Source organism: Phodopus roborovskii, unplaced genomic scaffold (genome assembly GCF_943737965.1).
Source record: "Phodopus roborovskii unplaced genomic scaffold, PHOROB, whole genome shotgun sequence".
NCBI classification, from domain to species: Eukaryota; Metazoa; Chordata; class Mammalia; order Rodentia; family Cricetidae; genus Phodopus; species Phodopus roborovskii.
The window spans coordinates 32,986,618-32,998,954 of NW_026126433.1; the positions used below are offsets into that span (position 1 = coordinate 32,986,618).

Below are 12,337 nucleotides of genomic sequence, written 5' to 3' on the forward strand. Positions count from 1 at the left end.
GAATCTTGAAATGTCACAAAGGTCTCCTGTGCTGACTTGAAGTTTCATCATTTCTGAGTCCTGTGTAATGCAAAGATGCCCTGGAATGTGTCAATTTTCTTTAGATACTGTCACAAAGCTAAAATAAGAATATACCCAAGCCCAACCTTTATCTGAAGCTGGACACGGATTTTACTTGGAGTTGTTCCTCAGGCCAACGCATCTCTACTGAAGTGAGTAAGCAGAAGTTTATCCAACATTTGGACAGGAGACAAGAAATGAGCATATGGATAAACAAGAAGGAAAGAGCTCTTCTTCTCAGTGGATTTCAAGGACTTGTGACACAGGGCAAGGGGTACAAGATTGAAATATTCTTCCTCAAGAGTCAGCTTCTCATTCACCCCTGGATGGTTTTATCAGAACATAATCATAAAAATGTCTGTTGTATTGAAGAATCATTCTGGTATAACCACCTTCCTCAAAAGTAGTGTATTGGTTAAGATATAATAAGGTCAAGTTGAAGTTTGACAACTCAGCAGGAAAGACTGCCCAAAATAGTGACACTAAGACAGATCTTGCTTTGTCACAAAATTCTGTGATTTCTGGATTAGGATTTCCATTTCATCAGCTACTAGTGGTTTGAGGAACCACCAAACTCTAGTAGCTTTAGCTTCCTTTTTCATAAGTGAGGACATTAAATGTCTTTCTGTTTAAAAAAAAAAAAAAACTTTGACCTTTTTGTTTTTTTTTTTTTTGGATTAAAAAGATACTGTCTCCAAAATACTTTCATTTAAATTAACCAGTTGAATTATTTCCTATGAAAAATAATAAATATTCACTCTTTTCTAGGATTTTATAATTGAGATTATCTCTACACTTCTAAAGAGGGCAGAGACAAGCTATACTAATTCTTATGGGATGTCTTTTGTAAGCTAAACTTAGTACATTTACTTTACTCTTGCAAAACTGTTATGAAGTACAATTCTGGGCTCAGAGAAATCCACTAATGGCCATATAGCAAGTTAGGGGTGAGCTGTACTGGGCAATGTTCTCAGGTGTGTCTAGATTAAAAGCCCATGAGGTCTCTAGCTAATGATACTGACATTCTGTAAGACAGGCAATAATTTTTTTTCTAACAGATTAGGAGGCTAAGGTACAGAGAACAAGGGGCTTCAGTTTTGTGCTACATGGGAATAAAATAAGAATTAAAAAAAATCTATATTTGTGGGTGAAGGACAGAGTGCAAGCCAAGGAAATAACCTGGTTTTGTTTGTTTGTTCTTTTCAAGACAGGGTTTCTTTATGCAGTAGTCCTGGCTGTCCTCGAACTCACTCTGTAAACCATGCTGGCCTTGAACTAAGGGATCCACCTGCTTCTGCCTCCCAAATGCTGGGATTAACTTTTAAAGGATAACTTGATTTCTATTTGATGCCAGCATTGTCAAGGTATGAGAAATTTGACCATTGTTTTATTTTCCAACATTTACTAAGTTCTAGTAATGTACTTGCGGTTGCTTTTTAAATTTTTAGATTTATTTTATGTGTATGAGAATTTTGCTCATGTATGTATGTATGTATGTATGTATGTATATGCATTATGTGTATGTCTGGTATACTTGGAGGTCAGAGAGGGGGTTGGGTCCCCTAGAACTGGAGTGATGGATGGTTGTGAGCCACCCTATTGCTTCTGGGTAGCAAGTACTCTTAGTGGCTGAGCCATCTCTCCAGCCCCCAGCTGCAGTTTTTCTTTTCTTTCTTTTTTAAGACTATTTCAGAATACGCACAATTTTTAATCTAGAAAATTATTTTTTATGATTATAGCTTTTAATTTGATATTTTTAAACTGCTACCAAGGTAGTCTATGCATAAAATGGTACATATGTGAAGTATGCAATGTGATGACTCCATGAGAACTATATTGTTCAAACCATGTATCCTTGCTTCTTTTGCTCCTGAACTCTCTATCTTACCCAGGCATTACAGCTTCAGTATGATAAAACTTAGTTTTAAGTTTTATTTTTAAGTTTTATTTATTCTTACAAAATTTTTCTTAATTGGAAATCATTTGGAATGCACGGAGCGTTTGTCAGCAGCTGAGGCTGGCTGTGTATGCTCACAGTACTTCCTCTTCTTCAGGAAAGACGTTTTCCCTTCTGAAGTTCCTTCGTAGTGGCTTTCCCCTCCCTCCCGTGTTTCTGTTGGCGCTAAGCCTTCCCATTCCTTTTGTATTTTTGGCCAGGTGCCATGATGACTGTCAGTGCTCAACAGTGTTCCAAAGGAAAACTCCACCTCCCACACCCACGACTAATTACTATAAAACATGACATTGCATCGTTCACCCATCACTTGTGCATATCTGCTTTCCAGAGCTCTCATCCCTCCAGAGAAAGAGTTCTAGTCTCATGGAGGAAATGCCTTTGAGCCCGGCAAGTCCTCGAGAGGCACAGAGGTTTAGGAAGCCATGGCTGTTATGCATAGTTCCTCTGTTGTTGCTGCTGTTCTACACCACGGGTGCACTGATCTTTGCTTCATTCAAGGTAAGGTAGTAAAGGAACCTACAGGTGCTGATTATAGTATATAAAGGCTATTTATTTGTTAGTTTGATTTTTATCATTGCCACTCAGTATTGCTAGAGGTAGTGGGAAGAAAAAGATCTGAGGGTACAAACAGTGTAAAAAATTTCAGTCTTGTAATGGCATGGCTCTTGAAACTCATCTAAATGTTTTGAGACAAAAGACACCAGAGGACACTAAGTGTCCACCATAGGCTTGAGCTTGGTGGAACTACCTCATGTTCAAACAGAGTTTAAAAGGTGACTGTGGGGCTTTCTTTCCCTTCCTGAAAGCCCACTGGTACCTTCTTGATAGAAAAAAAGAGACCTGAAACATGGTGCTCCCCTCACATGATTCCAGATGAGCTGAGGTCTTCATGGGGGAAGAGACACAAAAAGATAGTGGAAGAAAATGAAGCAACAGGAAGCAAGTGCATGTTGAAGAGGGAAATGGTGCTGAACTAGAAAAAGGGAATTCTGGACTCTGGCTCTAGGTTAATTTCACCATAACCAACTGCACACTTTGAGAAAGTTGTTTCATTGCTCTGATTCTAATACTTTAGGTCTAGTATTTAGGATATGGTGATAGGAGAATGTATCCCTTTACTTTGCATCCTGTTAGCTATAATTACATTGCTCAATAACTTACTTAAGTTGTATATGACATGTAGTTGTAGTTTTAGGAATTCTAAAGTGAGGACAATGACTTGGGGCTGGGGTGACCAGGGAAGGTTTTCATGGAGAAAAGAGGAGCACATGTCTGTTTGGGAAGCCCCTGATTGTTATCAGGAATTTCCCAGTGAACTGCAGTCTAAATTCTGGGTCTAGATGGGATCTGCACTGGGAATGTATATAAGTTAGGTTCTTTCTAGAAGGTTTCTTCTTCTTCTTCTTCTTCTTCTTCTTCTTCTTCTTCTTCTTCTTCTTCTTCTTCTTCTTCTTCTTCTTCTTCTTCCTGTTCCAGAGCAGTCAGGGATACACAGAGAAACCATGTCTTGAAAAGCAAAAACTTAAGAGTTAGCCCATTGCATTAAAAGTATCTAAGCCTTGAGCAGAATAAAATGATGTATACCTGTGTAAGAAAGGCTTGGAGTATGATTTTTTAAGAAGACCATCCAGTGATGGTTTAAAGGTGTGGTTCTACACTGACAAGACATTGAGGAAAGATACAGAAGGAGGTAGTGTGTTGCAGACACTAGGTTAGTTAGTATGTACTGGCTGAAGTTTTACATGGGAGCCCATTATTTTGTAGTCTGTAACTACAGAGGGAGTTCTAATCCCAGCTTTACATTTCCAAAGAAGGAACCAAGAAGGGAGTTTCTAAAGCAATGAATGTTGAGCAAAAGGGAAAGGGCTGTCAACATTCTCAAGTGCTGGAAGTTTTGAAAAGGAGGAAGAATTAGACTAGCATTGGTTTCTGAGTCTAGGTGTCATGGACTCCTGCATGTGATGTGCAGGGGAGGGAAATTTGTTTTCTGAGTGATAGCTTTTTTTCACAATCAAACTCAGTTAATTCATGATGTTTTGGGCTTTGATTACAGAGTACCCCCTCATTAGGACACACCCCTTTCAATGAAGGGTTACCCCTCTAAACATACCTGTGAGTATATTCCAAACTTAGGAGAGTAAAAAAGGTTTTGGAGTCTATTTTCCTTGCAGAATGCTTGGCAGCCTAGTTACTATGGAAAAGCCACTGGCCTTAAATATTAACTTGAGTATTACAATTTCTTTACTAGTTACAAATAAATATCTCTAGGAGAGAGATCTGAGTGGATGGCAGATGGTGGGTCATATGAGGCAGTCACTTCTACCTTCTCATACATAGGAGCCTAGAAGTTCTTATTTTTTTTCTTTCTCCACTCCTTTGTTTCATCAAAATTTCCATTTATAAAAGCCCCTTCTAGATGGTTATTCTTAAAAGTAATATGGGAAGCTTGATTCAGTTCAGAACTACAGAAATTTTCTTGGGTGAATTTATTTTTTCTCTTAAGGAAGACATCTAGTTAATAGTCTAGACTCAGCTCAAGGAATTTGGCCACTCCTCTATGAAAGTAGTTCACAGTAGTTCCCTCTGAAGGATCCAACTATTCAGGAAAGTCCCTTTCTTCGGTGAAATAAAAGATGGAATTCCAGAAGGGAAAATAGAATTTGTACAACTATACTTGCAAACAAATAGAGTAGAGTTTGTTTCCAAAATGGAGGTGGTTAGAGTTAGTCTAAAATCTGTTTTGGCCAGTTTAAGACAAACCAAGTAATCTAGGTTTAAGCCAAAGTGAGGTCAGAAGAGAACCTGACCCTTCTAAATAAAAGCAAGCAAAATTAAAGTAAACTGAGAGGCTTGTGTGTAACTTTTTTCATAACATCACCAGAATTATAAATAGAAACTGCCTCTGTGAATGGTAGGGATGAATGAGACAGTCTGGTTTTGGATCCCATCCTCGCCTCTTATCAGCCATGTGGCCTTGGGCTGGTGACTTCATCTCTGTGTCCTCATTTCCTCATTTGCAGAAGGAACATGCTAATTCTTACAGAGTTGCCTCAAGGAATAATGAGGCAGTAAAGTGCTTGACGTGCCTGATTCATGGTAGGCTCTAGATAGGTGGTAGTGATTAATATTCATACTCTTGTTAGTTAGAAGGTCACACTGAATACAAACCAGCAAGGTCAGTTAAAACATGTGCGGTTTGTCTGGCTCTATCCCTTCCTCATTAGGAGATCATGTCTTTTAACCAAACTAATGATTTTCCAGTTAGATTGTCACCTGTGGCAATAGTTAAAGACAAACCGGTGGTGTTTTCAGACTCCAAATAGATAGTAAAGAAGCTTGCAATAGGTTTTCTGGATGTTTGTCCCTGTCAGTTCATTGTCTATGGATTTAGGTTTTCTATGTACTTGTATACACAGTGACAGCTGGAATACAATTCATGCCATTTATATTTAGGTGGCTACTTAATTTGCTTCACATATGTGACCATGTATTTTTTAGTTATATTACATACTTCTTGAGAGGCAACAATTATACATTCAATTTGTCTCTCTTGCTTACAACATTAGTATAATGTTGCGGATACAGGTACTTAAGCTGTTTTATTTAATTCTTCATTATAACCATCATCATGATAAAAATAGCTGATCTTTACTAAGCAGGTTCAGATAGAATGTCTGGAGAAGTCTCAAGAGTCAGCACAGCTATGTAGAACTGGCTCAGTTAACTCTGTCTTCTATTATTCCATGGTTAATGGATGAGGAAATGGGTTATGGGAGTCCCTGCTAAATTGAATTTGGACATCTTTTATAAGAAAAACCAAAATGGGATGAATAATTGCAAGAGTAAAACTGATTTCAGGAAATCCAGTAACTTACAATTTTTAGATTCATGGCTTCCACCATTTTCTATTGTACCTTCTTATCATTAAATTCTTTCATTCTAATTTCCAACAGATGTGTGTCCAATAGTATCTCATTTGCCAGTACAATACCATGCATACAAATAGACACACAAGATAGAAACTCATTACTCTAAAGGTTTAATACAGATCTTCCAGTCTAAATCTATTTTGTTTTTAACTAAGATGTTTTCTATAATGTATTCACACATGATACAAACTTAACAAAATAATTGTTTTTGTAATACTGGGGCTCAAACTTAAAGCCCCAGTAATTTGGTAATATTGCTTTGTTGTCTTAATTTTAGTTTAACTATTTATTTATTTATTTATTTATTTATTTGTTTGTTTTGTTTTTTTTTTGGGGGGGGACAGGTATTGTTTTGGAGCCTGTCCTGGAACTAGCTCTGTAGACCAAGCTGGCCTCGAACTCACAGAGATTTACTTGCCTCTGCCTCCTGAGTACTGGGACTAAAGGAGTGCATTACTAACACCCGGCTTAGTTTAACATTTTATAATACAGCAATTTAAAGTTTATATTCCAATTTATCTTGATTCATAACTTTCACTATGACAATTGAAATTTAATTTACAAAGAATAGTAGATGAAAATTTACTGCAGCATCTTTGTATACTCTTAATTGCCATGACACTCAATTAACATTATCATTTGATGGGGCAGCTTTTTAAAATTAAAATATTTCATTCCATCCATGACTTTATTTTTCCCATTACACAACTAACCTCCGAAGTCTTTAATTATATCTCTTTCCTTACACAAATTCACTCACTTGCTTCTTTTTCTGATCACTGCACTCCAGTGTCAAAACCCAGCAATCAAAAGCTTCCAGCAATAATTAAATCCAAGTGTACTGGGTCTTCCTCCGAGAAAAACACAAGGCCTTTTGAATATGCTTTCTTTATATGTTCAGGGCCACTAGCTTCAAGTGGGGTTTCCTTGCTGCTATGGAAATGGTCTGTACTTCCCCATTGCATTTATTCTCCTTCACTAAAATACTTTACACTCTTGGCTCCTCTTTAGACTTTCCGGAACCATTTCCCAATCTCTCAGTAGGAGAGAGGAAAGACTATTTCTCCAACTTGCCTGCATCTGTGCCCATATAACTGTGTTTTCTTCATCTGCATGGATGCATCATCCATGTACCTGCCAAAGCGACCTCTGAAATAGTTCTCTCATGTCTCACCTGCTCAGAGCATGGCTGCAGTTCGGGGCCTAGTTCTTCTGAACTACCTCTGTCATTTGATTAGACCAGCCCCATCAAATGTCAAGAACAAACTTGCTATCTCCTTCATATTTGAACAAATAAAGCCAAAGACAGAACCCAATACAAAGAGAAGGACCTCTTTGACTTCTCATCCTTATCCAGGTCCTTCTCACTTTTACTATACTCCTGTGTAGCAAATTTCCAAATTTTTCCTTTCTCATATCATCTTAAATTCCTTCTAGTGAAACTTGAGCTAAATCCAGTTCTTGTTCTTTTCTTTTTTTGATCTACCATTTGAAACCAACTGATCAATCTCTCCAGAAGACTTTCTTCTCTTGGTTCCCAAACATCACACACTTCCATTTTTTTTTTCACCAATCTTCCTTAGAAAGTTCTTCCTCATTGTCTGACCTTTAAATACCAAAGGTTGCCAGTATTTATCTCTATATACACTCTTGGACTTGACATATAATGTCATGTCTGGAAGCAACAAGCCTCAGCGTTGTATATCTAACTGCCTACTTGATATCTAATAAGCACTACATATTAACACATTCAAAACTCATGATTATTCCTCTCTTTATTTCTCTAGTCTTGCCCATCTTGGCAATTAACTTTATTTTTCCATTGACTGCCGTTCCAAATCTTAAAGTTATCTTTGTTTCTTTCTATTGTTCACACCAGTATTTGTGCCAGAAATACCAGTTACTTCTTGCTTGCTTTCTCTGAAATATATCCTAGCTTGACCTAAAACTCATGCTCCTTCTGTTTTAGCCTGCCTCCTAAGTGCTATTATGTCTGGCATGCATCACTGTGTCAGACCAGTTGGCCCTTTCCTGCTCTTCCAGCACCTTGGTCAGAGGCAGTGTGCATTCCTTTTTACATGAGTCCAGCCTGTGCTTAACTGATTTAATTGCTTTTGCCTTTCATTCTCTTTAGTGTTTTTCCTAGCACAATAGCTGGACAGATCCTTTAAAAGGCACATGTATCACTTTCCATGCTTTTTAAAATAAATAAATAAATAAATAAACAAATAAATAAAAGTCTGTTTGAGCATATTGCTTCAAGGAAACCAGTGAATTTTGAGAACCAAAATTTTTGATGGTTATGCCTTATTTTACTCTCAAGCATTTGATAGCAGTTAAGTGACTGTATTTGCAAATTAGCCATAACTGATGTTATCTTTCATCATGTAAGCTGTGGCATGTTACACACATTTGAAACAGTAGTATCTGATTCTGAGGGCATCTCACTTCTTATAGGTGGCATGTGATTTTATAAACATTAAGTATTTCTAGAGTCAATTCATTGTTGTTTCTAAGTAAAGAGAAACATAAGTAGAAGTTTCATTATTTTCTTCCCTCATACACCAGGTAATCTTGGGACACCATAGGGACATAGAGACTGCTGTTTGAAGTAAACTAAAGGGAAAGAACACAGCTCCAATACTTGCCTTGTGGATTCAAGTTAGATGAACAGAATGAGATACTAAAGCTCTCAATGAAAGACCTCAAAGAGATCTGCTATCTTTCTTCTTGTTATCAAATCTATCATTCAATGATACCATTTTTAAAATTAAAATAACACTGCAATAACTCTATCCATGCCTTTCTGTGTCTCCTTATACAGCTAAATTCCAGTGTGTCTAATTACACCCATTCTCTTGCATTCATACCTCACTTGCTCCTTCCTCTCTTCCCCAAACTGTAATGTCAACACTACTGTAAGTCAAATGCAGAGAACAGAGCCAATCATCTATAGAGGGAAGCAAAGAAGTAAGACAGGTGTCTATGTGTGGTGGGCTTTGTTTGTTTGTTTGTTTTGCTTTGAAAAGTAGTTTGCTTCAGAATCTTTAAGCTCTCAATAATTCAGGCAAGCAAGTAGCAACTGTGCTGTCATTCTGACCAGTTCTTTTCCTTCTACAGCCAACTGTCAAAGAGCCCTGCATGGTTAAGTTCGGTGAGTAACCAACCCATCCTTCATTTTTCTTAGTTTTTGATGCAAGAAGGCAGCTGCCAGTGCCCCCCTGCCCCAAGAGCCTGTACATTCTTTTGCCAACTTTCACGTGTGTGTGTGTGTGTGTGTGTGTGTGTATGTGTGTGTGATCACTCATTCTTTACTTGGCCACCAGCCTAGTGAGAGCTGAGGTTTCCAGAGCTGAACCAAATTGTCAAGTCCATATCTGGTGACCCTCCTGGCAGACGTATACACCACACTGAAAAACTTGTGTAATCAGCCTTTAGTTTGGTATTTTATTAAGGTTACCTTTCAGAGTCTTACCAATTTTTCTCAAAGTATTTCTTACATTTCAGAAATTTCTGATACCTATTAGAGCACACAGGAAACATTATTGCCATTAGTAAGTGCATAGAAGAGGAGTGGAAAGTTAGAGAGAGGAACAGGCACTTCCTCATTGCTTCTGAGTCACTTTCCTTTATAGTCACCCGATAGCTGCTCAGAAAATAGTGAAAAACAGTGTTGCTGAGTGTTTCAGTTTCATTTCTGTTGCTTCAATAAAATACCATGACATGAAAACATGAATAAACTTAGGAGGAAAAGGATTTATTTTAGCTTACAAGTGCAGATTATAGTCTATAATTGCCCAGGAATCATAGCAGCAGGAGCTTGAAGCATCGAGTCACATTCATAGTCAAAAGCAGAGAGAAATGAAATATATACTTGCTTGCTTTCTTATACTCAGTTCCATTTCTCTACTTTCTTACAGTTCAGAACATCTTGCCTAGGGAATGGCACCAACTGTAGTGGGCTGTATTTTTCCACATCTATCAACTTAATTAAGACAATCCCTATAGACCAACTCAATACAGATAGTTCTCACTTAGACCCCCTTTCTGGGTGACTCTAGGCTATGTCAAGTTGACAAGAAAAGCTAACAATCACATTGAGTCTCAAAATATTCCTTAGAATACATTCAAAATATCAAGCATACACATTTTGATTGTTTATATGGCCAAACAAACACATTTTCATTTGTGAGTAGACAATTTCTATAATTCAGTTTTTCACTCTTCCATCTTTTGGTCCAGTTTTTCAAAATACCTTGCTTTCAGAGGTTAGGACATTCTTTGAATGAGTCCCTGATTTTGTGTTTTGTTTTTGCCCAGTGGAAGGAGTATAACATACATTGAAATTTCTCCTTAATGTGATAAAAATGATGCGAAGGCGTCATTTTAAAACAACACTTGTTTTAAAGGAGAGATAGAGATCACTGGCAATTCAGCAAGGCTTTGCTTTTTTTCTCTAATGGTCAATCCTTCCTTCTCCAGCATCTACCTCCAAGGCTTCTACTAGTTGTTTCTGTATGAATGAGAATTTAAGTCAGTGTTAGTTTTTTCAGGACTTTGTACTCTAAAACTAAAGTTATCAAGAATTAGAGAAAAGGCCAAACAAGAACTTTGAACCAGTAAAAGCATCTCTTGGGGCCTTGAAGTTACATAGCCGTATGAAACTGCTAACATTAGGGAAATATGTACGTGTAGTATATAGGAAAAGGAACGATTAAATTTGGATATATTACCCACCTTCCATATAGCATTATCAGACTAGGGATAGTTAACTAAATGCATTTATTTCTAATTATAAAGTCATCAAGGTACAAGTAGGCATTTGGAAGAAAGCTAGATAATGGTCTGTGGGGTTGAAAGTGGTATAAAGAAACATATTTTAGACACAAAGCATCAAATTAAGAAACACAGACCTGTCAACCAGTTTAGAGATATTTACTGATGCCAAGGTGGGAGGATTTCTTGAACTCATCAATTTGGGCAATATAGCAATATAGCAAGACTTCCATATCAAAGTAAAAGTTTAGAACTTTTACTCTAGAAACTTGCTTAGGTGATAGGAATATAGCAGTTGGAAAAAAATGGAGAATACTTAGCACCAAAGATGTCATATTTAAGTGGATGTAAGACAGTAGAAAAATGGCCAAATTTATAACATGCCTCTTGCTAATACTTTCTATTAAGAAAGTTAAAGCAGTAGAAAGCAAGGGAGTCACAGGAGAGAAATGATGAGTGTAGACTGGTTAGGGAACGTGTCATTGGTAAACCACCACAGAGTAAATACTGTTCATATGAGAAAGACACGGGATGTATGAATTAATGGGCAGTCCTTATTCTAGTCTTTCAGTGTGATTCCTCTCTCATCTCCCTCCCTTCTTCATTCATACTACCAGAGAAGAGGCACAGAGCCATGAAGGATCTCACAATATATTTAAAATACGATCTGAAAAAAACTAGTATAGACTAGGTAAAGGATCCACCTGTAGGTAGTAAAGAATGTACTATAACTAGGTAGAGGATGAAACAATAATGATTTATTTTTTCTATTCATTTTTCAATTTCTTATAGAACTATCACCTTCAAAGTGGCAAATGACATCTCCTGAACCTCTTTGTGTAAATATGACATCTGACGGGAAGCTGGAGATACTTCAGGATGGCGTGTATTTAATCTATGGCCAAGTGACTCCTGTCGATAAAGGAAATATACAAAACTCTGCTGATTTTATAGTAGAGCTAGTTAAAGAAGGAAATGTTTTACAATCTGCAACAAATGACTTTCAAATCCTAACTATTGGAGGGATTTATGAACTGCATGCTGGAGATTCCATATATTTGAGGTTCAACTGTGATAACCATGTTCAAAAAAATAATACATATTGGGGCATCATTTTAATGCCAGATCTCTCATTCAGCTCCTAGAGATTTGGTTTGGTCTCATCATCTTTCTCAGTGTATCCAGCAATGCTGGTGGGGGGAGGTTGGAGGGGGTTGACTGTTTGCAGTGAACGCAGTTTGTGGTGGCTTACAAATCAACACAAACATAACCTCTTGGCATCATTAAGATTTTGACCCTCGTATCTGCCTGAAGAAGACTCAGTGAATTGGCCAAATCCCTGATGGTCTAGAAATACACTTTCATAATCAGTGATAAAATAAGTATAGATAGCAGAGGACAAAAATATCCTTCTGAAGTCTCTCTTTCTAACCCTCGAATCCCTGGGTGGAAAATGAGGTCCTATTTCCATGGGACTCTTACTTGGTTTGCAAAAAGAAGGTGTTGGGCCTTTTTTTTTCATTATAATCTCCTTGAACTGCTTTACCTTAATCTCTTCGTACTCTCACCTTCTGAGAGCCTCCTAATGAAATGCTGTCAGACTGGTGGGGTGGCC

General features: G+C 37.4%; 1 protein-coding gene across 1 annotated transcript; it reads left to right on the plus strand.

The window, feature by feature from the left end:
- Positions 1 to 2,128: 2,128 nt before the first annotated feature.
- On the plus strand, positions 2,129 to 11,915 carry Tnfsf18 (TNF superfamily member 18). Its single transcript, XM_051185725.1, has 3 exons — positions 2,129 to 2,515; positions 9,067 to 9,100; positions 11,515 to 11,915. The coding sequence occupies exons 1-3, from the start codon at positions 2,381 to 2,383 to the stop codon at positions 11,865 to 11,867; spliced, it is 522 nt and encodes a 173-aa protein (XP_051041682.1). The 5' UTR covers positions 2,129 to 2,380; the 3' UTR covers positions 11,868 to 11,915.
- Positions 11,916 to 12,337: the final 422 nt, after the last annotated feature.